This window comes from Xiphophorus maculatus, chromosome 23 (assembly GCF_002775205.1).
Source record: "Xiphophorus maculatus strain JP 163 A chromosome 23, X_maculatus-5.0-male, whole genome shotgun sequence".
Taxonomy (NCBI): domain Eukaryota; kingdom Metazoa; phylum Chordata; class Actinopteri; order Cyprinodontiformes; family Poeciliidae; genus Xiphophorus; species Xiphophorus maculatus.
This window is the reverse complement of record NC_036465.1, coordinates 6,017,246-6,045,014: the sequence shown is the minus strand read 5'-3', so window position 1 is coordinate 6,045,014 and position 27,769 is coordinate 6,017,246. Positions and strand designations below refer to the sequence as shown.

The 27,769-nt window shown below is 37.9% G+C and overlaps 1 protein-coding gene across 1 annotated transcript; it reads right to left on the bottom strand.

The window, feature by feature from the left end:
• Positions 1–179: 179 nt before the first annotated feature.
• On the bottom strand, positions 180–27,769 carry LOC102225036 (melatonin receptor type 1A-like). The gene is made up of 2 exons (XM_005808619.2): positions 27,061–27,769; positions 180–5,218 (listed from the first exon to the last, which is right to left on the bottom strand). Exons 1-2 carry the CDS (start codon positions 27,356–27,358, stop codon positions 4,449–4,451), a joined length of 1,068 nt encoding a protein of 355 aa, XP_005808676.1. The 5' UTR covers positions 27,359–27,769; the 3' UTR covers positions 180–4,448.

The window sequence follows — 27,769 nt, the reverse complement described above, 5'->3', positions numbered from 1 at the left end:
AAACATAAAGACCACATTTGTTGGTTTAAACCAGGGGTCTCAAACTCCAGTCCTCGAGGGCCGCAGTCCTGCAACTTTTAGATGTGCCTCTGCTGCACCACACCTGAATAAAATAATTAGGTCATTAGCAAGACTCTGGAGAACTGATCTACACAAGGAGGAGGTAATTAAGCCATTTCATTCCAGTGTTTTGTACATCTAAAAACTGTAGGACAGCGGCCCTCCAGGACTGGAGTTTGAGACCCCTGATCTAATTGAAAACACAGTAAATCAGTCACCACTTGCGCAATTGGTATTTAAGATGTGTGCTATGTTTATTAATGTGGATTGAACTTTTAAATTGTAGAGTAAGGGCTTTCACTTTGAGGTTTCCCATAAAAACTTAAACTAGGATGGGAGCCAGCAACAATTTGGCACAGACAAAACAAAGTCCCCTTCCAACTGATTGCCCTGTTGCCAATTTAGGTGTCCTTAGTGGACCTTTAAGTTGGGGAGGAACTGGTCCCAGAGCAGCCGGATGAACACACACACACACACGCCAATGCACAGAAAGGGAACTAATTAAAATGGGAATTAAGCAGTCAGATTATCAGCAGCAACACCCCTTATAGTCATACATGCAGAACTTACACTTTCTATGGGTGTTAGATACACAGTGATGTGGTCAGAATACCATTCAGAACAATCACGGCTTTATTCCTCATTTTTATCTGTTTTTGGTTTTTTATTTAGCATGTTTCAGAACCCCCTGGGACAGACTGGTGACCTGTCCAGGGTGTATCCCGCCTCTCGCCCGAAACGCTCACTGGAGATAAGCTCCAGCACCCCTTCCAACCCCACTAGGGTCAAGGGTGTTAGAAAATGGATGGATGTTTCAGAACCATATTTAAGTAAGTATTCTTGCTGCTGGGAGGATCTGATGTCGAACCTGATTACACAAGTGTTTATGCGGAACATAAATTGTTTATTTAAATGAGTGTGGAATTGTTGAAATTTCTCTCTATTGCTTCAGATTGGCAGAAACAGAAACTTTTCTGGTCTGTTATTTACATATCAGATTATGTAAGTGGTGGACATTGACACTTCTTTCCACTGTAGTTGGTCTTGTTCTAAGTAGAAGGAGCCAAATGTGCAATCCCTTCAGTTTATTAGTGTAAGTTCTAATCAAAAATCTAGTCAAAGTCCGGCATACTTGAAGTGAATGAGGCAGTCTTTTCTATTTACGAAATTAATAAAAAAGAAGTTAAGATACTGTGACTGCCATTAATCCAACTGTCAGACTTAAGTAAAGTCACTGAGCCACAATGAAACAATAGCAGTAGAATATACTGTAAGTCATAACAATATTGCAAGGCCAAACTAATGGCAACAGGAGTTGATTTTAGAGGCAAATCTCTGGTTGCTCTTTCCTTGTTTGCATTGCCATATTAGTTTTCAAGCAAATCTTCACAAAGGGCATGCCATGCAGAAACTGTGCAAGAAATCTTTTATCAGGGTAATACTTAACATTTAATTATTACCAAGAGCTCAATAAGTACAGTATACTAGGCTTTACTATGACGGAATAATTTTAGATATTCATTCATCAATGTTGTGCTGAAAAAGTGTTTAAACTGCAGTGTTTTGTTCCAACACAGGCATTATGTTTTTGGGAGGCAAAGAGGCCATTTAAGTCAAACAATGTCCATGTTGTAATGTCAAACAATGTCCATGTTGTAATGCTAAAATCATAGTGGTTGAAAGTACCTGCTGCATTAATCATCTTCATCAGCAGCAACCTGCCAGTCTGCTCTAAGACCATCAAAACAGATGTAAGCTTTTTAATTTTGCAACAGGCTGTTATAGGTTTAATCACATACAGGTAGGTAAATTGCTGTGCTTTTCATTACCTCATATTTCTTTGAAAATTTCACCGACAGGCTCCCAGTCAGTTCATCAACTGGATTGACACAGCTGGGTACCTGTTATGCTGAAAAAACAGCATGGCAGGTGTTATGTTGTAAAGTTTGCTCTTGTAAACAAACTTTATAAAAACATAGATGGTTAATATCTGTTCTAGTATGTATATTAAAATGTGCAGTTTTATCTGCTTAAACCAGCTATAGGGACTTCTGACGTCTTCTTTGTCATTAACCGCTCTGAGAATTTATTCCGTTTTCTAAAAATTTACTGCAAACTGGCTTTTACCAACAGGAGTAAGAGGAACCTTTACCAATAATTTCATATTTCTATGTTATATGGCATAACATCCTTTTGGATGGAGGCATTGGGGAACACACACAAAGGAGTGTTTACAGGGTTACTGAACCCTGACTGATGTGTTGCTTTGAGCGCATTGGTTCTAGCTGTGTTATGAGGGTGATGTGTTGTAAGCTGAGAGAGCCAGGTACCTCAGAAAAACAATCTCAGAATCGTCCAATAACAGAGATGGAAGGCAAAAAGCAGAAAGAGGGACATCCCTTCATCAAAAATGTTCATGAAATAAGAGTTTCGGCACAAGAGCAAAGCTGAAGTTCCAGGCCAGGCTTACAGGATGTCAAGTTTGATGGTTTTCTCTACTTTCAAACTCTGGTGGGACTAATCCAAGGACTGAATTAAACCATCCAAAAGGTTAGCAGGAACAATTAGACTATTAAAAGATCTTACAGTCAGCAGTTGCATGTTCATTAACTTATTAAACATATTTTGTGTCACTGCTAACTATCACACAGTTGGGATAAAGTAATACGCAGATGAAAAAATATCCAGATAAAGCTGTAACCCGCTCCTTAGCATTGCATATTTGCAAGGTGATTGAATCAGAACCTCAAATTTATTCAGCTAAATTATAAAGCCAACACTGCAAGTAAGACACTATTCTAATATTTGGCTTATATTTAAGAAAACTAGTAAGATTATATTTGCAATATTTAAAGTCAATCAAAAGGCAAATTAATTGGTCAGCTTATTTTCTTGTTATGTCCCCAAATAAAAATACTAAAATTACAGACAAAATTGTATTTATGTCTGTGGAATAGCACCTAAACTACCTCTTAGAAAAGGGACAAGTGTTACAACCAATGCAGTCCATACTTTATCCAGTAATCCTGGGTTAGAAAATTGGACATTTGCATATAGTTCAGCTACTGAAATGAGCTGAGTTATTTAAGATAACTCTGCTAAATTGCTTAGCTTTTTGATGCATAGTCCCTTGAATGTAAAAGTCATTTGTTCATTAGCTTTTTATGATTTGCAGTGGCAACGCGTCCCTTACAAACAACCTCTCTGCCCAATAATTAGTTGATTAAAATCTGGTCATTTCACATGTTGTTTAAGAATTGCTGCTCTGCACTTAAAGAAGCCAGTTGGGATGGTTTGGGTATTTCATACAGAACGACTGTATGTCACCTAAATCACCTCAATTTGAGGTTCTTTTGGACATTTTCCACTGGGACAAGGCCTTGGATGAAGCCCAGAACTCCCAACCTGCACCTAAACAACAGGCAGCTTGTTTTTTTAACACTGAAGTCGATTCTCTTTATCATGATCACATGAAGACTATATTTCTGTGTTTAAAAGCCAGTATTAAAACAGGCACCTGTGTGTTTACTTCACCGTAAAGTATTGGAAATCGATATCTGAAATAATTGAAATCTTGAGCTAAATTAATGAGACACAGCTCTGTTGTTCTGCTTTATAAAATATAAAACTGTTTAAAAAATTCCTTTTTTTTGAATAGGTTTTTCTGCAAAAGAAAGTTAGTAAATCATTTCAAGTCAAAGTCCTTTAAAGTCTTGTTCTTTTCTTGCTCTCTTTCTTCACCCAAAATAATTTTATTTGGAAATCAGCACAATTATAACGAGAAAATTTAATCTTGAATATTTTATGCTTTTTCTTTTTTCCTCCAAGAAGCACCAATTTTGCAGATTATTTTTTTTTTTACCACCTTTTACCATTCAAAAAATCATTCACACAAGCTCACAGTTTCTGAGAAATTCAGCAGCATGTTCTGTGTTAAAATTAATCACATGGAGGAAGATGGACATAACATTTGGATGTTCAAACATTTAAATGAATTGTGATGCTGGTAAAATTTGAGCAGCGAATAACTTTTAAAATTCAACAATGAGTAATAACCCCCTTGCCAAAGACAGTCATGAGGAGACAAATTACTAAGAGTTACTTTCAATCTCTGGTCTCAGTTTGACTCGCTACATTTTAAAATCTCTGTTTCCCTGAAGGCAGCACTGATAACTTTCAGTATGGCATCATTTATTTTACCTCTTCTTTGTCCTCCTCTTCACCTAGAGCTGTTTTTCTCTTATAATACATGTTCCTGCTTCTTCCTTTCACAGTGTTGTTTGTATTAGTCCCCTTTTCTTGTAGTATTTTATTTCTTTTGCTCATGGCTTTTTAATAATCGTTTCTTGGGTGTTAAAAAAAACACTTCTAGCTCTGGGCATTTTATCTCAGCAGTGAAACTTGAAGATAATCAGGACGATCCTCTTGTACTCCTTTCTGAAGTTGTGGTTCAGAACACCGTAGATGACGGCATTGAGGCAGCTGTTGAAGTATGCCATGAAGTAGCTGGCTGTGAACAGCCACTCTGGGATGGCTCGGCTCAGCCTGGAATCCAGCGCCACCACCAGGCCAATCAGGTTCAGCGGCGCCCAGCACACGGCAAATAGCACGAACACCACGAACATGGTGAGAAAGTTGCGAAGGTCGTGGGGTTTAATTTTGGGCCGTGAGTCTGGCTTTACCCTCCGTCTGACCTGGATTACCAGAATCCAGATGCGCAGGTAGCAGTAGGTGACAATGCTCATGGGCAGAATGAAGTGCACCACAACCACTGTGATGGTGTACAGCGAGCTAACCGACTGCGCGAAGGTGCAGGAGTACACCCGCGGGTCATACTGCAGTGACTCCACAAACCAATTGGGCACGATGGCTAGGATTGTGAACGTCCAGACAAGCATAACATAGCACATAGTGTTGCTGCTGGAGAAAACTTTGTCGTACTTGAGGTTGTGGCAGATGTAGCAGTATCGATTGACTGCGATGCCAGTTATGTTGAAGATAGAGCCGATGACACTGAGGCCCATGAGGAAGCCGCTGATCTGACAGTGGATGTAACCTGCAATCCAGCCATTATGGAAGATGGCTGTCAGGACCAGTGGGTACGGATAGATGGCCACCACCAAGTCAGCAAAGGCCAGGCTAACCACAAAGGCATTTCCTACAAAAAACAGAAAGTGAGGAAAAGACACAAGTTTAATAGAACAAATGCTTTATACAGCTGTATATTGTGTAAACATTCAAATTCAAGTCCTGTTTCATTTTAGTCTTCAAAAAGCCAGATTTCTACAATCTTCTCTGAAGTGGTCTTAATAATTATTTTCAAGTAGCTTTCAAAGTTTTTTGTTTGCTTCATAACTCATTTTTGGTTAATTGTCTAACAGTTGTCAGGTACATGCTTTTTGGTTATTAAGTCATTAACTATGACCTCAATTTTTCCCATTTACTTTATTTCATTTTTTTAAACCAGTTCCCTAATTACATAAACAACATAAACAACATAAATTATTTGTAATAGGTGGAGTTTAATTTGGTAATTTAAAAAGCACACTCAGGTTCTGTTTAAATAAATCAACTCATTTTCTTTGGGCATTGACATCTCAAAAGTGATGTTTTTGATGAACCTCAAGAAATGAGAGTAATGAACAGACTCAGTAGTTGCAGTGCTTTTGTGCTTGTTTCTTTATCTAAATTTGTGCCAAGAAACAGAAGGCTCCCATTGAAGTTCATTGAGCAGATTGATTTTCAGATATGGCAGCTACACAAAAGAAAAATATTACCTTTCAAGCCTTTGCAGGCAGATTTTTGGGGGTGAAAGGATTAATAGACTTCTATCACTTCTTTCATTCTATCATTCTCTAAGACAGCAGGCAGCCTTTTCATCTGTATTGATTTTGCAGAAACAAATATTTACATGTTCCCAGATTCATGTAGGTAACTGAATGTTGAGGTAAATTAAATAACAATAAAAAAAAACAAGTTTTAAGATACTTGTTCAACGAAGAAATACATTTGATTACATTTTATTTATTGTTTCTGTCCTGCAAAGGTCTTAGACTTCCTGTTGAGGATCTGAAGAGTTTCTAAGCAGAAGCATGTTGGGGTTTCCCTCGTGGACTAGTTGCCTGATAAGCGGAGGACATTTAACACACTTAAGGGCCAAGTTTCATGGTTCCATGCAGCTTTTATGAAACAGGATCCATTGGCCAGTCACAGTGTACACTTGGGAATTGTGCACAATAGTTATTTACAAGACAAAGAAGAACGTTCTCCCACATACAACTGTATAGTCTTTCAACGCAGACTTTAAAGGAGCACTAAACAACAAATCAAAACTTGGAATGTAGTTCGTCACATAAAGTCCATGGTTATGTTGTATTTCATAAGTTTATTATAATAGGATAGTTCCCATCATCTAATAGTCACATTTGGGGTGTTTGATCCAGAAAAGCTCTTTTGTTTTCGGGGATAAAAATTTTTTTTTACCAAACCCATTGCAGAATTAGATTAATTAAACCAATCAATGCTTTACATTAATTAAGTGGATAGATGAATGGATCTGTGTAAAATATAACTTGAGTGAAAATACATTTACAGAATAAACTGGTTATATTACAGCATATGAGTAAGCCCTGTGTGTTTGAGGTGTCCACATGTACCCTACTTTAATAAACTGAGCTTTTCAGCTGCAATAATACAAACGAAGGAACAATTAAAATGCAGGGCTCTTCAGTAAGGGCAGCAGGTAAATGTTACCCCCATAATTCAGACATTCAAAGACTATCTTTCCTATGTGTGAGAGCTAGACCTCTATAACACATCAGGTGAGCTTGTTTTTTTTTTTTGTTGAAACATACTGTATTTGCCTAAGCAAACAGCTGCAAATTGGAATAAAATTGAAACCACCTGCGACTGTGGCTGGTAAAGCTGTGTTTACATCTCCCCCAGGGAGCAACAACACATTACATTCATTTTTGGTGAAGTCAGCTTGAGCTGCCTGAAGTGGTTAGAGAGCTCACTGCTACACTGAATAGTGTTATAATACAGTTATATTCATTATTTCTAACTCTTGATGGCACTATTAAAGTGCACTGATGAACTTTGAAGAGATTAATTATGGAGAGAAGTTGGAGATCCTGTATATTTTTTCATTAAGTTCTTTTCTTGCCTACTTCTTGTTTTTTTCTCTCTTTTTTACTGGTATGCATCTTGTTTTAAAAATACAAGATTTTGCTTGTTTGAATTTAAAACATACTAGAACAAATGTGCAACCCAATCTTACTAAATAACAAAACTTCACATTGTGAAAATGTTGCATAGAATGTGTGGAGATCAAGGTTTCCAGTGTGCTGCATCCTTCATTACCTCTGTGTAAGGGTTAGACTTTAGATGCAACTCATTCCTCTGCCTTTTGCTTTGCTTAGACTGTTTCAAATCGCTCTCTATTAGATCGACAGAGGGCATCCAAAATCTTGTTTTGTTACCTTGTTTCAGACTCAGTGGAAAATGTTTTTTTCTTTTCTAGACATCATAAAGACATTTTACTAAACACAGAATTCCCTGTGTACATTCCAGAGGCAACTGAATCAAACAACACAGAGCAGAGAAAAACAAACTTTCAAGAATAAAAGGAGGATCTTATCATGGATGCAAACACCACACATTTAAATACCTCAGAGTCGCTGCAGAAGACATGAAGTTCTTGAAAGCCCCCAAAGAAGTGGAAAAGAAATACATATGTACAAATTTAAAGATAATATGAACATATATATTTACTAGAACATCTAATTTTTTTTTAATATTTCCTAAAAGTGCAATATTTCTTGCCAGACATCTCAGAAAATGAAATGGTCATTTTGTAGAGGTGGTCACCCTGTGGCACTGAGCAGATTAATAAGAGCCCAGATTGCTTTGATAAATGCCTTCAGGTCATCTGCTGTTTTGCGTCTGGTGTCTTTTATCTTCCTCTGGACAACAACCTATAGATTTTCTTTGAGGTTCAGGTCAGGGGAGTTTGCTGACCAATCAAGAAAAGGAACACCATGCATGGTCATTGAACCAGCCGTTGGTATATTTGGCAGTGTGGGAAGGTGCCAAGTCCTGCTGGAAAATAAAATCAGCATAGCCTTACTGCTAGTCAACAGAGGGAAGCAGGAAGTGATGCAGAATTTGCTGGTAGATGGCTTCATTGACTGTGAACTTCAGAAAACACAGTGGACCAACATCAGCAGGTGACAAGGCACCTCAATTCATCACTGACCATGGAAACTTAACTCTGGGCTTCCAGCAATGTGGATTGTGTGCCTCTTTATTCTCCTTCCATACATTAGGACCATGATTTTCAAATGAAATGCAGAATTTATTCTGAAAACAGTACTCTGGATCATTGTGTAGCAGTGCAGTTCCTATTCTCCATAGCCCAGGTAAAAGACCTCTGACATTGTCTCTGGTTCAGGAGTATGCTGACATGGGGAATATTGTACAACATTTGTGGTATTCATGGAATAGATTTTAATTGACAATCCTCTGAAGGCTGCTGTTCTCCCTGTTGCTGGTGCACCTTCCATTCAATTTTCTGTTAATGTGTTTGGATAAAGAACTCTGTGAGCACTCAGCTTCTTCACCTATGACCTTTCGAAACTGATTCTCCTTGGGAAGGCTGTCCATGTCAGCAGTTTTACCCATGATAGTGTAACCTACTGACCCAGAGTGAGAAACTGTTTAAGGGCTCAGGAAACCTTTGCAGGGGTTATGAGTTAATTAGCTGATTAGGAGGTAACCCCACAAGTTTCCAATAATTAACCTTTTTTATCACAGTATTCTAATTTTCTGAAACACTTCATTTTTGGTTTTCATTATCTGTAAAGCATTATCATCAAAATTACAACAAACAAAAACTTGAAATACGTCAGTCCATGTGTGAATATAGTGTACTTTTACACAATATTCCAACTTTTTTTAGATGTACTTATATACGTATATATTTCTCATTCTAATTTCAACTTAGCAGTTGACGGTGGCGAGTCTGTAAGGAATACCCAGGCAACTTTTTCTTCTCAGTCCTTGTGGAAATCTACAGCTTTTTTTAGGCATCAATGTCCAAGTGCACCTACCTGATGTCTAAGATATTCTTACATGCACTCTACATACTCCATGTTTTTACAGTTTTTGAGGTGTCTCTTAATAAAATGTCAAATTCAAAATTTTTCTTTCTCTAAGTTGCATTTTCTGGTCCTAACTGTTCCTATAAAACTTTGGATTTTAGACCCCAAGTAGACCTCTAAACGTGACCAGACTGACTAAGTCTAATTATGAGCTGTGACTAAATAGTGAAGATAAGCTGTTGCTGAGCTGAAACGCCTCAGTGTGTATAAGGAGCATCTCACCTCTCAGCTGTTTCTGTAATAAATATGTTGTGGTGAAAGCTTTTATCATAGCACACAGAAGGAGTGTGGCCATTAACCTTGGCGGCCTTAATAAGACCTTGTTAAACCTAAATTCAGTGTTTATCACCCCATGACTCCATCTTCATTATGAGGAATCCTCACTGTTAATATTCCGGATGATACTCTTTGTCTGCTGCAAATCACAAGTTTCGAGCAAAGAGCTGTGGCAAACAGAACAGAGACAGGGGACTTGTTAACCACCAGTCAATTTGTATTAGTTGGTGGTTCTGTCTTTATTACCATGCTTGCCCTTGGCAGAAAAGATCCCATCCTCTGGTGTTTGCTGAACGTAAATGTTAATAAGACAGAAATAAAATGGTGACATCGTTAACGGTTCAATTCCCTCAGTAGTTGGGATTCATTAGAGAGGTTCTTGCTGTAAATACTTGAGACAAGATGCATTTAATGGAAATGCCATCTCTGCTGTTACCCTCTTTAACTAGGAACATTGTTAAGATAATTAATGGCTTAGGTTTCTACGACAGTATCATCTCTATCTATCTATCTATCTATCTATCTATCTATCTATCTATCTATCTATCTATCTATCTATCTATCTATCTATCTATCTATCTATCTATCTATCTATCTATCTATCTATCTATCTATCTATCTATCTATCTATCTATCTATCTATCTATCTATCTATCTATCTATCTATCTATCTATCTATCTATCTATCTATCTATCTATCTATCTATCTATCTATCTATCTATCTATCTAAAGAAATCTTTAAAAAATCTAATACTTCATCAACTATGCATCTATCAACTGCAGCTATGCAGAATAAAAGGGCCTTTTAAACAAAAGTTTTCTTTTCTCTGAAGCAGCCAAAGTTGTAAGAAATCATGCCGACGTGCAGCCTTGACAACTATTGATCAAAGCCACTATAAAAGATTACACAAGAGTCTGTCTTTTAAAAGCCAAATGTGAAAGTGAAATGGGTTAAGACGTTTGAACTGTACTACACTTTCCTGAACCTAAATGTAGAGATTGATCTCCTCAATTGCACAATCTGCAGTTAGAAACACCTCAACTATCTAATGATAAATGAAACAGCGCCTACTGTTAATCATCCTGTTCATTAAGACAAATGGAGACTTCATTGAGAAAGATCTCTATCTGAGCGGGGTGATCTTTGCCTTTTGAAGGTACTGAGAAGTTACAGTAGTTTCAAAGTTATTGCTTTTTACACATTGAAATGCAAATTTATGCATAGGGATAGACAAATATCTAATCTGATCATCTGCTCTGTGGAGGGAGAAGTGCTATGAACGTTTTTCCTTTAGTGTTTCCAAGTCCATATGTTTGTCTCACTGAAACAGGGAGATGCCAGCATGCGGGGCGCTTCTAGTTACCGGAGAGAGGCTGTTTTGAAATGTGAGCCTCTCTACACAGCGAGTGTTTCAGTTCATTCTCCCGGTAGTGAGAATGTGGCACCGCCGGGGTCTTTGATCGTGTCGGCAGCTCTGACGGCTGCTTTTGGTGCTGCTGGATTCCTGTTGAAGTGGAGCAGCAAACATGGCTGTCACCTTCAGACACACTTCAGGTAGCAGTTTGGAGGTAAAAATAGCCGCTTGTTTGTCAGCTTGTGTCTTTGGATGTGGATTACTGCATGGAGCCCACAGTTTGGGCTTAGAAAACTGAAGTCAGTAGCGTCTGAAAAGTCATCCGAGGCAAACTTAAGAAAAAGGTCTGCCAGGATTGCATTTTTAAAAATTTATTTTCTACTTTTCTCTCTGAAACTGTAGCTTATGTGGTATATTGAAGGGACACTTTGTTGTTGTTCCATCCTTATTTTAAAGAACCACAAACTTGAATGTGTTTTATTAAACTGCTATATTATGTAAAAGATCAACAGAAAACAGTGCACAAAAACAATACTTGGTTTTTACCAGTTATACCAATGAGAGCCTACTGAACATTTCACATTTTGCTACAAAACAGTGAAGGCCGTTTGTTGAACACAGTGTGATAGCACCAACTTTCAATGGAAAATATGTGTTTCAGGAGGGTTTTGGCCCTGTGACATTTATTCAGTCACATAACAATGATGCAGCACAGCATGTTTAACTGAAGCAGAGAAGCAATGTAGTGGGTGTGATCGCTTTTAAATGGTGACGAAAGTGGAGGAAAACATATAACCGTATTTGCCCATGTCATATTGATGACATGGGTAAATATGGTAAATACGGCCATAACAGCAGTATAAATATCTAATACCAACACTGACTCAAATTTTCTTGCCTGTGCATCCCTAATAATTACTTTTCTATAGCTTAGAAAGTTAACCTGTAAAAATAATGGCTCTATAAGTGGATAAGTCAAATATTATGCAAAAATTTGGAATAAAAGAAACAGGTAGCAGTCTCACAAACACTTGAAAAAATTTTTTATAGCCTCCCCTAGTCTTAAGTTTTGGTCCTCATCATTCTGAGTCAATTTAATAGATGAACTGTAACTGTGGAGAGGATTATTAATGCTTGTGTCCTGTGGGATCCTACAGCATCTTTGTCATCTTTGTCATACACAGAAACACACAACAGTTATGTACTTTATGAACTCCGCCACCATTGTTGTGACTGGCGATGGTATGAATGAAATTTATTTTCCGGTTCGTCAGTGCTCCATGCAGCTGCGCTCCACTCTGCTGCGCACTTTGCCACTTTGTAAAGAACTGCTGCAGGACTGGCAGTCTGTTGTCTGTTCCATCTAATGGATAAGAACTAACCACGAGGTAGCAGCTTAGGGAGGACGCCATGTGAAAGAAACGCTCCAATCAGCATGCCCATTGGTCCCCTGAAAAATTATGCAAACCTGGACATTTTCATAAATCAATAAAATCCCCCCGGATGCCCTGGACAGAACATAAAAAGTGGATGTGTCCGGGGAAAAGAGGGTGTTGATCTAACTTTTTGAGCGAAACGTGAATTTAAAGCAACTCCAATGAGGTTTTCACACTCTGATCTCTGCCTAGCTTTAACACTGAGCTGCTGCTGTTACTGTTACAAATTCATCCTAAAGCAGTTCAAAAAGCTAAAGCTTATGAATACAGACCATAAGCCTACAGAATACTAAGAAACAGTGCCCACATGTTTGTTTTGTTTATTTTCAGTTTCTCATTTCAGTTTTGTAAGCTTACATTATCTTAGAGCACAATATGAGCAGGCTAACATGTGCCTGTGTGAAAGGAAGATTTCCAAGGAAAGTATTGACTCCCTTAACACGGGTGGGTGTCCTTCTGTCTGAGGCTCTCACTGTTTCACTCACTTTAAGCTTCTCTGAACGCAAAATGAAATGAGCAAACAGCCCATCCCATGACATGACAGAGCCAAGATGTGCTAAGATGTGGACTCAGCAGGTCATCTAAATTTTAAACAGGCTGAACAAAACATGGACATTAAATGCTCAACCAGTTTAAAACTAAAGCCACCTAAATCAGTGGAGAATAGATCAGCTCAACATTATCATCATCTTGACACTAAAACACTGTAATTTATATTTCAATTTCCTTGTGACTGACATTTATGGGAAAACTAGTTTTATGACTGAGACAGAATTAAAGTTACAATGAATAAACCAGGTCCAGTAATGCTCTGTCAGCTACAGTTAAAAACAGACATACATAACTCTTTATGTTTCATAGTAATAAGTAATTATGCAAAAAGAAATCAAAACATTAACTACATTTAGTTTTTTTTATGTAATCTAAATTTACACTGATGCTCCTAAATGTTTCATTTAAGGCCATCAGAGCTGCCAGTAAAACACAAAGAGAAAACAAAACAAGCTTAAACTTTTTATGCCACTTTTTTCATCAGTTTTAATCTCATGGTATAAAACTTTAGCATTTAGAAGCTTACTTTAGTATCAAAAATATGAAGACATTTTAAAAACGTCTTTCTTTCATTGTCCATGCAGATGCACTCACACTCATCTGCTGCCCATGCTCAGCAAGCTCTGCAGTGGTGGCAAAATTATTGTGTAGCGCCCCCCACTGGAGGAGATGCACAGCAGCTGCTTTGTGTGGAACCAGAGCTCCATCACAAGCCTTCACACTGCTTTTTGCAACATAGTGTCTCATCATTATTTTCTCCCTCTTATTCCCCCGTTCCCTCCTCCCTGTTTCATTAGCAGGTATGAGACAAATGCATTGGCACAAAAAATAAAGCAATTATCTAATTGTTGAATTCAAAACAGTCACTTTTCTCTGTAGTGGATGGACAGAGTAGTTCAAGCAATGAGATTTTTTGATAAAATCCCACAGAGTTTACCAGAAACTCCAGTGGCATGCTCAGCAAGCTTTTGGTCTGAAAGACACATACTAGAGTTGATGGGAAGATGGATGGAGGTAAACACAGGGCAACATGACCCTTTCAGATGCTCTGAAAGGCTTGAGCCTGGGACTGAGGTTCACTTGCTGGTTTGAGACAAATGCGTCAGCACAGAAAACACAGTGATTATCTACTTGTTAATTCAAAACTTTGTCGCTTTGCTTTCTAGTCTGAAGTGGATGAACAGAGAGTAATGCACACAATGACATTTTTGGTCAAATCCCACAAAGTTTACCAGAAACTCCAGTGACATGCTCTGCACATCCTGCTTTTTGTCTAAAAGACACATGATAGAGCTGATGGGAAGATGGATTGAGCTAAACACAGGGCAAGATAAACTCTTTTAGAGGCTCTGAAAGGCTGGAGACTGAGGCCGACATTCACCTGCAAGAAGGGCAACATCCCAAACCTTATAACCAGAAGTGCAATAAAATTTATATCAAAGCATGTTCAACTGCTCGATTGGCCTAGACATAAATCTAATGGAGAATTTTTGGTAAGACTTCCAAATGAATGCTTACAAGTCACTGAAATTTATTGTTTTAATAAATATATCTATAATTTTTCTTTCACATCACCATTTTGTATTACTCTGGGTCAGGATAAAATCATATAATCAAACCTGTAGTTGTTACACAACAAAATGTGAAAAGGTTCGAAGAGCATTAATATTCTAACAAGTCACTCTAAGCTCAGTTCTGTTTCTAAATCAGTGGCCCTAAACGTAGGGTAATAAACTTAGAAAATCTTAAAACGAAGGCTAAAAATAGGGACTCGCTTTATTAAAAAAAAACAACAATGCAGAATACAAATTTAAACATCTTTTTTTGGTGAAAATTGGAGTTGAGAGACATTTTCACTCCTGCTTTGAATTCATGTTGCCGCCTGTCACAGGAGGACTTCAGATCACAGAAACTGATGCTAACCAAACGGACGCGTTGCATCAGCAGACCAGCTGTGCTGCTGCAAGCAAGTAGCTAAAGAAGCCTCACAGCCTTTGATCCGTGCATGGCTTGAGTCATTAGATCATTTTAGTAGAACATAACTGAGACTTAGGAACACTGACGAAAGTCCAGAAAAGCTAATGAAACATGTTTTTCCTTCTTGTTTTTCACACTTAAACAGCTCAAAGTGAATACTACATAGACATTTTAAAACATATATAATTTTGTTTGCAAAATCAAACATTAAACAAGAATAAGCAATCAAAGGCCTAGTTTACATAATTGATGACCAGCTTTTTGCATATTTTAACTGATATTTTTTTCAACTATTTCTCTTTGGTTTTTGGTCTTCTAACGTCACACATCCATTAATTAAATGATCCCCGTCACCTATTTTTAAGTCTTCAAATGCATTTTCATGGTTTTGCTTGCAAAGAAGAATCTCAAAGTTTTGATCAAATCCTTATCTAGTCGTAAAAATTATATTTTATGTGTTTACATGCTGTCTACCATTTTACTCTTACTACTTGGTGTCACAGCGGGTGATAAGCAGTCATCAGTTGTTATGATAAAGTGGCTTAGGCTAGAATTTCTGTTTGAATGAAGGGTGGTTTATAAAAGCATAATCCATTTTCTATTGAGTTAAAAGCAGCAAAAAATGTGTTTAGTTTGTCATGATGATATTTAACATCTCTTTGTTGCTGTTTCCTGTCAAGTCAGGCTTGTATATGTATGTCAATTTAACCCTGTAATTATGTCTGAAAAGCTACATCTTCTCTAAAACTGGAAAAAAATATTACAATTGGTATTGTAATATATTTGCCAATGTTTTGTGGTAATTAAGCTTGATTATAGTGTATAGTGTGCAATTAAATTCGACTGTAATGGATATAGTGCCATGTTGTTGATGCATAATCTTTTTTTCTTTACTATCAAGCTTTTATTGTGGATTTCAAACCCGGACAGCTGCATCAAGGACTAACAGCCTCTGTAAATGGGCTCTGGCTGAGCTTCAGAAGCCAAGACTCAACAATCCAACCTCCTCAATGCACTGCTGTATAAACTGTTACATCTTCTTTTGTACCACTTTGATTAGAGAGGATACTAGGATATAGTTCGCGTTGGTCTAGCATTTTAGAGCAAAGTAACGTTTGTAAAACAAACGTTTGCTAAACATTTCTAAAGCATGTTTTATTTTTTTCACATATTTGTTATAGTCACTATGTCTTATCAACATGAGACAGATAATCTGTAAAAAAATTCAAGCTTTTCTGCCTCCTGCCCGTGATTCTACTGCCATCTGCAGCAATACACTCTACGGTCAGAAACAACTAATCAGAGCCAAGAGGAGGGTGTTAGAGCTTTCAATCATCCGTGTGTAAACAGTGCTCATACCCTCCGTCTTGCTCTCTACTACACTACAGCTAGGTTCCCACACTGAAGCCTGCCATTAATTCTCCGGCTAGTTAGCATGGCCAGTTTTTCTGTAACGGTGAGTTGTTTCTCTGCCATTAGCACAGCTGCAGCATGTACACAAGTGTGATTGAAAATGCTTTCTCTGGGCTCTGATTGTTGTTTTTTTTTCATCAGGAGCGGTGGATTTTTGCAAGTGGCAGTGCGGGAGGAGGCGGAGGACCTTGATTATTATTTAGATCAGGGGTCTCAAACTCCAGTCCTCGAGGGCCGCTGTCCTGCAACTTTTAGATGTGCCTCTGCTGCACCACACCTGAACAGAATAATTAGGTCATTAAGGCTCTGGAGAACTGATCTACACAAGGAGGAGATAATTAAGCCATTTCATTCCAGTGTTTTGTACCTGTGGCACATCTAAAAACTGTAGGCCCTCGAGGAGTGGAGTTTGAGACCCCTGATTTAGATTATCTGTCTTATGTCTTACTGTTACTTCATAGTGACAGATTTAACAAATATGTAAAAAACATATTTTTACTTAAGTTACCTACTGCAGTTTTAATGTAGTGTTTTTTTTCTGAGCAGTGGTTTTGGTCATCTGATTTACATACATTCATAGAAGCAAATTGATTTTCCTGAGGAACAAATCCAGAACATCCAGGTTGTTAATTGGGAGAACAATATGCATGTTGACCTTCTGACCCCGTTGTCTCTACACCTCAACCTCAAGAAAGCGGAAGACAATGAGTGGTGTGAAATTTATTTATTTATTTTTTGTATGTATTTGAATGAAAATAATGCCAATGTAATTTGAGAAATTGTTCATGTATCAATCAGTTTAGGAAAAAATAAGATGACATGAGCTTGTAGAATAATGTTCCACATCTGTCATAATATTCAAATTGGGATGACAGCATGTGATTTATGATGATGCAATGAGGAAGGTGAAGTTTCCTTATGTTTCTTTTCCACTCATGGATTTCTTGTTTGAATCACACTGAGAGATTCATCTGTAATGACTCATAGAATAGAATAGAAAAATTAATTTTCTTCTCATGGGTGTTGAATATTAAAGACGAGAGAAGGGAACCACAAAAAGGTTTGCAAATAAGCAAAATGAAAAATATGTTGAAGCCCAAAATTAATCTCAATATAAAAGGTGCAAAAACCACAATCTAATAAGGGTGGGAGATTAAATACAATTTTTACAATTCTCAATGCATTGAGATATGATCTATAAATGCTATAATGCTAATACTTGATTATTTTAATGTTTTTGTACTGACATCTTAATTTCAAGGAAGGCAAAAGTCAGAACTCAGAAATGCAAATGCACAATTATAGTAAGCTCATATCAAAGTTATGAGGGAGTGGCTGAGAAATAAGACAATGACTTGGACAAGACCTGTACTCTCTGGCAACTGTGTAAAACTAAAATTAATTATTCTGAAAGAACCTGGGGAACCATATTACATAGTTTCAACTAGAGGCAATTAAAATACAGTTGATTGTCACTGTCAATCCTAGGATCATCAAAAAACCAATGTCAAGTTGGTTGACAGTATGGTCTGCAAAAATTGATTCTGTCAAGTTTAGAAATCTGAACTCTAATACTTAGTAGGTTTTCAAAATAAATGCATCAATGCTCTGTAAAGAGTAATAATGTAGCCATAATACATTGGGCTAGATGGATTCCCAATACCAACGATGAAGCTCAAGCTGCTGGTTTGGTGCTTGATACCTGCAAAATTAATAGTGATCAAGATGCTTAAACTCAGAGAGGAGGAGACATGATGGTGATAGAAAAGAATGAGAAAACTGAGGAAAATGTGGCTTAATCACAACCTATATTGTCATGTTAATATTCCACAAAAATATCAGTATTGACCAACTTCCAACTAATGTGCAGCCCTGTTCCTTAAGGGCGCATTCACACCGGCACTGTTTATTCTGTAGTTTGTTTATCTAGAAGTTCATTCATTTGGGAAGTTGTGAATGCGTAATCAAACTCTGATGCTGGCCAAACAAGCAAACTCTGCTCCACCTAAAAACCTAGGTCTTGGTAAGGTTTGGGTGAACTCTGGTGTGGTTTGCATGAATATGTCAATGCCAAGTGAACCAAAGACCTTTCCAACAGCAGGTTTAAATACTGCCAAAACAAGCACTAGAAAGAGAAATAGGTTATGGTCTTTTACCAACAACAAAAAAATTCTACAACCACTAAAATCTGATGCCTCTCTGTGGTTTACATTTTTTTGTCAAGATGGAAGTTCATGTCTTCTTCAGTGTCATTTCCTTAAGTGGTTCTTGGTGCAGCACCACCACAGATGAGGAGGTGGATAAGTTACTCAAAGAGTTTGGTTCATTTGACAGTCCAGTGTGAATGCAAACTGCAGAAGCTGAAAATGTGACAAATGTTGCAACTTTGGTTCCCAATTGAACCGAGTCTACCAAACTATCAGATGTGAAAACACCTTAAAATTAAAAAAACAGCTCTATTCATTTATAGTATTTAAAAACATATAGTCTCTATTCAAACATTCTGAAAACAAAAAGGCTATTTGACTAGACCCAAAGTTATTGGGCCTTGATCCTTGTTTTCCAAAGATTGAGAATCTAGTACTTTAAAATTCCAGACTCACACAGTTTGTGCAGCCTAAACTCAAACAAACCTGGACTGGGTGGCTTCAGGGCACAGACTAATTTTTACCCCCATGACAAACAAACTGAAGATATACATTGGTGGGTCTGATAGTTAAAGATGAGCATCACAGCTCTGACTCAAAGGCCTCCAGCAGGTGATGCATCCTCACCTACACTGAGAGCATAAACAGGGTTACAGCGAATGATGAAGTGTTGTGCGCTTAAAGGAAATTAGACAAAATAAATCACGGAGGCTCGGCAGCAAACATGAGCGTCTGACTCCTGGAGCTACAGTGACGGCGGCAGGATGAGGGCTGAGCTCAGGTCAGCACCATTAGACATGACGTCAGGGAGGACAGAGAGGCTGCGACTCTGTGTTGGAAAAGCTGCACAGGACAAGCCTTCACACCAGAGAGCATGACTGCTGCCTTGTTAGGCTCTCTGGCAGCTGTTGCTGTTGTTATCACAGCATCTCTCGTCTGCTCTCCATGGGTCACAGAGTCTTACTGTCATCACTCCAAATAACCACAGCTAAGAAAAGCTGAAACTATAATGAGAAAATAAATTACCAGCACTCAAAGTATCTACAGGTATCATTTATGTATCAAAATGCTTGAAAATATACTTTCTTTCACCAAAAGGAAATTCATCAAACAGCTTAAAATGATGACAGTTTGCTACACAGACTCAAACACAATGAAACTCTGATTTTTAGAGAAAAACCAAAAGTTATGCTGAAAATCTCCTATTTATGTTCGCAGAGGTGCAAGAATCAATACAGAGATGGCAAGATTGTTTTATATCTCTTGTTCTCAGTTTGTAAGTTGGGTTCAAGGTCTAGGATAGCTTCAGAAAACTGTCCAAAGAGAAAGAATCAAACCTCCTGCATGAATGCACAAAACGAGAATTCAAGAGACTCTGGAGAGCCGACGCTCTCATCTAGTGTGCAGTCATGCCTGCATTTCAATGACCTTTATGTAAAAGTCATCTGAAAGGAACCTTTCCTACATCTTCACCACTAGGTATCGAGTGCTTGCAAAGAACAGAAGAAAAGATATTCATCTCAAAGTCCATAGATTTTACAGTACCTCAAAAGGGTTAAATCTGATGGAGAGAAAGACAAGCACTGAAACTTTTATCAGTGAGATTCTGAGGCAGGAAGATGATATAATAACCAACCCAGAACTATGGATATTAGTCTGAATTATTGCCTGATATGTTTATCAGCAATGCCAAGGTAATTATTGGTTGTCTCCAGGTTTGAAAAGGACGTAACAATAAATTCTTCATTCACTCATAAATGAAACAGTACATGTGTCTGGATGATTTTAGACATAAATACAGTTATACCACTGTGAAAAACTATGTGCCCTTTAGAGATTGTTTCTGTTTTTGTTTTGCTCAGAAAAAGCTATCCAACCCAACGTTGCTCTGTGTGACAAATTGCCCCCTTGTCAATTCATGTATTACTGTTGACCATATTTTTGAGAAGTTTATTTCCATTTTTGCGACCTAACTGCTAGTTCTTTGAAGAAAGTTAATTGGTCGCAAATTGCAACACATCATGCCCTGATCTAGAGAGATTTAAGAAAAATCCATTATCAGCTTGGATAACATGACAAAGTCAATGCTAAGAGGTTTGAAACTTCAGCAAACCTCAGAGAGCTATTATCTAAAAATTGAGAAATTATGGAAATCAGTGAAGTTTCACTATCTTCAGAAATGGCCGACCTGGCTAAAGTACTCCAAAAGCAGCTTTCATCAAGATTTGATTTCCACCAAATTTTAAATCCTTCTCACAGGAGCTTGCCTGAAAGTAAAATTCAGACTCACTCATTGTACCGCCTAGTGGTGACATGAAGAACTAATTGACATGCTTGTTTTGGGTGTTGAGGTGGTGAGTTGCCAGGGCTGTTCGAAGTTTCTTGCAGCTTTAATTTTTCTTAATTGTCAAAGTTGCGCCAGAAATGGTCTTTACATTAAACTGAAATATTTATCAAAAGTTGTACAGTTGTTAAAGGGAGATAAAACAGCTAATTTAAAGGCTAGTAAGAAGCAGGTATCACATATCCAGTGGATATCAAAGGCTGCATTATTTGAAAACCCAGAGGAAGTTTCCAGGAATGTCGCTTTCACTTGTGAACAATATTGTCAATGTGGGTTCATTTTTCTAAAAACTAAAAAATACTTTTTCTTTCATTGTTCTGCTTCATATTAATTGTACATTTGAAATAGAAAATCTGGGGGAGAGTGGGGGGGGGGGGTTATATGTAAAGATCGACAACATGTTTCTGTTGACAGTGACCCTTAATATTTGTGTCTCGAATTTTTCCACATTTATGTTACAGCAACAAACTTATGGGGGAAAATTAATCTGAGACCAAAATAAAATGTGCACCTAATTAAGAGTTAGTATCCTACCAGTTTTAGATCCCTCCCTGGTTTGATATATTCTATGAGGGTGAATTACCAGGCTCCTGTAGAGTTTGATGAGATGCTGAGGAGGTCATTAACTTCTGAATAAAATGTGTTTGAGCAGAGAAGCAACTATAATATGGACACCTGCCTCAGTAGAGGTTATCTGGGCTGCCTCACATGTGTGTTAGACAGCAGAAGACCAAGGAACACAACATAAAGGTCAGTTGTGGTGAAATTGAAGCAGGATATAATGATATTCTGAGCTCCCAACATGACAATAGAGCAGCAGAAATAGAAAGAAAGAAAGATAATATAGGAAAAGTTTGACAAAAAGTCAAAAGAGTAAAAAAAGTCACAGCCGCCCAAAAATACTGTGCTTGCGAAGTAAGTTTTTACATCTCACAATGTCATTCTCCATAGGGAAAATATAGTGTTGTCATGATCATTTCAGGCACACGTCCAAACAAGTTAGATATGAATACAAATTTTTTATTCCTGTTGACTGATATTTACGTTATAGAGGAAAAAAATCCTGAGAAAAATGTTAAATGTCACCACATTGTGTACACTAAGGTTCATCATTTTAAAAATACATTTAATTCAGAGTTGTTGCAAATAGTTACACTACTGATGTTTTTAATTTGGAGGTGACTATTTTATATGAAGACATAATATTAATCATAAGAAGGGATCATTATGGATAGAGTATAATAATTCCTACTAAAGCTTTATTTTCAACACTTTAATATGAGAGATTTAGGCTTCATTCTGCTGTGGCAAAGCAAATCCTACTCTTCACACATCAGGTTTTAATTTTTATTATTCATTTATTAAGACTTCTGCAGTTTTAGGGAGTATTTTTGCTGTACCAGTCCTGATTTTTTCTGCTTTTGTCATAAAACCTTCTCACCCATGTGCTGTTGTTCACTTAACAATAAAAAAATATATATTTAAAAGGATGCTGTGATGGATGGATTCACTTCTTTAAAGCCTCTAAATCTAATCACATCGCCGGTCGGTGTGTTTGCTCGTGTATGCTTAAATCTGGTCATCGCAGATGCCTCCAAACAATTCGGGGCCACCTTCTGCAGAGAGCTGACTGATTTACGTAATAATCTTCCCAGGCATAGAGCTACAGGGCATTGTGGAGATGTTCAGAGGGAGCTCCAAGGATGTAAAGAAGAAAATGAATGTCAAGGAAGAATCATGAGCTTATTTTTCAAACAAATCCCCTCAGTTGGTGGTATTTCTATGTCAAACCGACTGCCCCACTGTTTTCCAGTTTCTGATTAAGCTCTGCAACAGGAAAACAACCATCTGCTGAGTTTTACTGTACGTAACTTTGGGAGCCACATGAGGTATATTCGTTAGTCTTAAATCAGATACATTTCCATTCGTGAACAACCATAAAAATGACAGAAATAAGATGAAGAATGATCCTGTTTTCATGAAGTAGCTTAAAAATCACAATCTTGAAGCATTGTTCTGTGACTGTTGATAATGGCAAGAAAATGTGCATCAGGAATTGGTTTAGAAAGAAGTTGGAAAATGATCGGCAAATTGGTTTAAGTAATGATCTGGGTCAGAGAAAAATTCATTTACATTTACACTCTATACACAGATGGTTTCATTCAGTCTCAACGTGAGGAAAGCTGAAACTGAGATGGGTTGCACAGACCACCGGTGCCTACGGCAGACCACTGGATGTCTTTATCCCATTCTTCATTCACAGCAGTTTTCTTGGTTAGAATTGAGAGGAAGCCCACTCTCTTGGATGAAAAGCAAGCCCACACACAGACTGAGTCAGGATGCCCCAACGTTGGCATGACAAAGGGCTCATTGTGGTGCCCACCTGTGCTTTTCCACATAAAAGATTTTTTTACAGAAAAATTGAAAATCCAGCAGAATTTGTCTACCCTTTAAGTTGTTTTCCAAAACTATTCATGTCAGTGTTTATGCAAATATACTTACATCGGGCAAGTTCGCCCAGCAAACTCTGTACTAGCGTACTAGTGACCTAATTATGTGAATAAAACCCAAGGCTGGAATGTTTTAAAGCCTTTTGGACAAGATTGTGAAACTTTGACACTATTTATCAGAAAGCCTTACTGTTCATCAAATTCTTGCCATTCTGCATTTTCCCACTTCTTTTTATCTCCCCATATAAGTTAGAAGTTAAAAACAATAAATATGTTTAAGCCAATAGTACCAAGCAGATGGTACTATTGGCACATTATTGCTTTCCACCAGAAAAAGGTAGTTAATTAAACCAACACATAAAGATTGCAACTAATGTCAGAATACAATAGGAAGATTTTAAACTAATGATATTCCACAGAGACAAAACCATTTAAATTAGTTTATTTTTCCCAAGATGATTACTTATGAATTTTTCTAAAGAAAATGAAAATGTGGTTAAAAAAGCAAAAGGCTAGCAGATGTCCATGCAAAGAGGTAATTGTAAGGATCTGATGGATATTTGTGTCATAAAATCAGTTTTCAGGAGAATAAAACGGTTTACTGTAAATATTTAACATTTGAAATAGAATTGTATAGATGCAGTCTACCCATATTTACAAATAGTGAGTTTTTTTGTTTTGTTGTTTGTTATATCAAATTGGAAACAGCCCCAGGAGGAGTCACAGATTTTTATTTTTTCTCTCAAGGTTCAGTATAGTAATACATTTCAGTTGATAAAAAATTCTTTACATGTCTTCCTGTGAGATCAGCAGCAGCAGCAACAGAAGAGGCGTATTAGAAATGCATGGTCATAGATACTATTGGGTGATATTTTGAGTTCATCAACCGGCCCAGTCTTTTATGGATTACTCTATCCAGGCGGGACTGTCCTCTGCCTCTGAAAAGGTTGAGCGCCGCTGATCTACTGGCCAGAGGATCAATGAAACAGTCGGACTCATTCAGATTGATTTCCATCTGGAACGCAACAGCTCGTGGTTTCAGGCACAGCAAACGAGTTTAATTTGGTGGGATCTGGCAGTGAGCCAAAACCCATCCATGCCAAACACAAAGCGCTCCTCCCTCCTCCTTCTCTGATTTAACAGCGAGTTGAGCTGAGTGTTCTGACCCGTTGAATGTAAACCATTTCAGGTCACGTTCTCCTGCAGAAGATGCCAGTAGAAGGAGAGATTGCACATTATGACTAAAGGTACTCTGACAGCTTTTCATAGATCAGGTGGCAGTTACATGATGAACCATAGCAATAGTTTCGCTTTGATCTGATAATATGTGTCAGTTGAATGATAAGGAAGAGATGATGAGAGTAATTCAACAGCTGCATCTTGGAGAGAAGAAATGAGGCAACGGAGAGTCATTGAAAAAGGAAAATAGGACACCTGAAAGGACGACTGAGCAGGAGAGTCTTAAAGGGATAAATTAAATTGGAAGAGCAAGAAAAGACAGAACGGAAAAGAATGAGCTTAATTGAAGGATGAGCTGAGGAGATGAATGAGGGGAAAATGTGGAGGACAAATGAGAGGAGAGGACAGAAAGCAAAGCTACAGGATGAATATAAAAAAGAAGGAAGCAGTCCATGAGGTTTTCTAGTTTTGGTTGCTACATTCCTGGCCTGGGATTCAAGGAGTACAGAGACAGAATCCATATAACCAAAGCAGCACAACCATTAAAAAAGTGACACATCTGGGCTTTTATCTTTATCTACTGCCTTAGAGGCAGTTTAGCAGTATTAGAAAAATAAGATAAAGACATGAAAAACTCCAAGATTTCACCCCTACCCTTTGCTGTCATGGACGGTTATCTCTATATTAGCTGATTTATTTATTGTAGCACTAAAATAAAACAGATTTATTGAAAATAGTTTGCATTTGTTGGCTGATAAAACACTGTGGAAGCGCATGGAAGTGCAAACGGAAACACCTGTTGATGTGGCTGAAAACATTCACTGAATAGTCAAACTATTAAATCTATCTTTTGTCGTTTTTAATAATAATTCAGTGCTGTTTGTGCAATTATCAAAAATACACGTTCATATGATGAATTTTAATCAAGACAGAGCAAAATGTATCAACTTTTTTCAATGTGTGGAGAGAAATTTCAGAGGAACCCATCAGCTTCTGTGAAATTTCCTGTCAGACACTTTTCTTCATGGAGCATTTAAGCCAGTTCATGGAGGAGAGCTGACCTTTCCAGTTGTGAGGTGGATATTTCGCATCTGCCATTTTCCCTGCTTTTGCTTTCTAAAGAGTGTGATCGCACAACTGCTGAGCAGCGCAAACCTTTTGAACAGAGACTCACTGATCAATCAGCCAGAGATCACAACTTTTTCCTCTTCAGCTCTGTTCAGTTCCTGGCTGCTCATATGCTGATATTTTTAACTGCTGAATAAATGCACAGAAAACAATGAAGCCCCACTTTTAAAGTAAAAATGCTTCAAATATAAAAAGCTGATAAAGTTTGTGGACATAATTTTGATGCATAAATATGAAATATTTTCTAACATCTTAATTTTCTGTTTCATTCATGAGTATGATCTCTATGATAAAAAAAGAAAATTGGTATTGGTCCCAAAAACTGGGCTCAGCTCTACTTTAAAGCTGCTCTAAAACAACATAACCGTACCAACTGATCTGGGTGTTTTAACCAAAACTCAGGTAATAAATATTTAATATTTATATGCAACCAAATCATATTTTTAAAAATCTCTCTCTTAAAGTTAAGCTTCCCCTAAAATATTGTTCCATTCAGTCTTTTATGGTCACTTTTCTGTTTGTGCCGCAGAGGTGTGAATTTAATTGTGGCTCGCTGCATGTTCAACCTCCTGTTGATCTCCATTAACACTGATTGAGTTAAGTGTCTCACTAAGTGCCTCTTGATTTGAGCTTCCAGGGAGGACATGTAGCTCTTCTCCTCCTCCGTTTCTCCTCTGTTGCCTTTGGAATTAGCATGACCATTATTGCACTTTATTTCTTATTTATTACAGAAAGGCATGAATTGGATTTACGTTCCTGTTTATGGAAGTCAAGCCTCACTCACTATTTGCATGCTGCCAAACTCATAACATTTATGAGTTATAAATAACTCATAAATGTTGCTTATCATTATTCTGATACTGTCAAATGAACATTAATAGGGTGAGCATCCTTGGTAAGTGATTTAAATATATTTTCTGCTTCAAATCATTCTCGGGTTTGGTGATTAATGAGAGTTAATAGAAGAATCCTCCTGAATTCTTGTTTAATTAGTTGTAATTATTTTCGCTTTACTGTGCAGAGCAGTGGGACTTTTAATCAGAATGGAGTAACTCAGGTTTATAAACTCATTTGCAGGAGATGTATGGTCTGCTTCAGAAGTTTAGACCTTCAGAAATCAACGAGGTGAGTCAGATCAGCTGCAGGTCTTTCTTCATGGCAGACAACAAAAAGGGCAAAGTGAGGAATTATCATCTCCAGACTCATCAGTCATGTTGCCTGATTAGAGAATGAGCAGCAACTTCCTTTTGATCCAAAACTCCTGGGACTTTATCTAAATAATGTCACTAATTAAGTATACCATTTTGGTGTACATCTACTTTAACTTTAACATTTTTTACTTTAGCGTGTTACTTACATTTTTTACTTGTAAAAAAAACAATTTTTATTTTTAGGAAAATAAAACTTTTTGAAATGAGTCCTATAGAAAAAAAAATCTTGTTTAATTATTGGAATTCAAATAATTTTACAGGGATTCCTAATGTTATACGAAATCAAAAGTGCATCAAACTGAGGATTTTTCACACCTCTCGGTTCATTCAGTTCACACTGTCAAACACCTCCCTGTGTCTGTGTCTGTACCTGCTTTCCTGAGTTTTCTGTTCCTGAACACCGACACGATCACCAGCAGGTTCCCGATAACATCCACCACGATGGTCGTGATGAGGACCCCGGCCAGCACGGTGGCCACCCACGGGAAGGAGTGCTGCTGCTGACCCGGGGCACCCTCCTCGCCCGCCGCTGCCGTGGAATTGCGCGGCTCCAGGGTCCCTCCCGCCATGGTGGGCTCATGGTCCTCCAGGGACATCAGTTGCGGGAGGTGCCTTGGATCGACCAGTCGCATCGGGTCGTAGCGGCGGAAAGTGGGTCCATTCAGCATAACGCACGAAGGTCAGACTAGGCACAGCCGGAAAGGGTGCGCATGGCTGCGCGCTCGGCTACGGTTCAGTTTTTTACGCGCCCGAGCCTCCAGAGGTAGGACAGGATATTTCAGAAGACATTACTTTTGTCTTTTGTGTATCCCACTGGACACCCACGGAGGATCAACGGCAATCTCGATCTCTAAGGCTCAGGAAAACACATTCTGTGACGGCAAACATCTCCCCAGTCAGTCTGGTAAACATCTTCCATCTAAACTGGAAACAGCGGCTCAGCTGACCCGTCTCATTCTCCTGCTCTCGGTCACCTATCTGCTCTCCTGATCATGATCTCCATTTCATTCAGCCTCACATGTGCGCTCCATCAGTCTGGAGACTTCACCATCATTTAGACTCCTCCAGCTTCCTCTCTG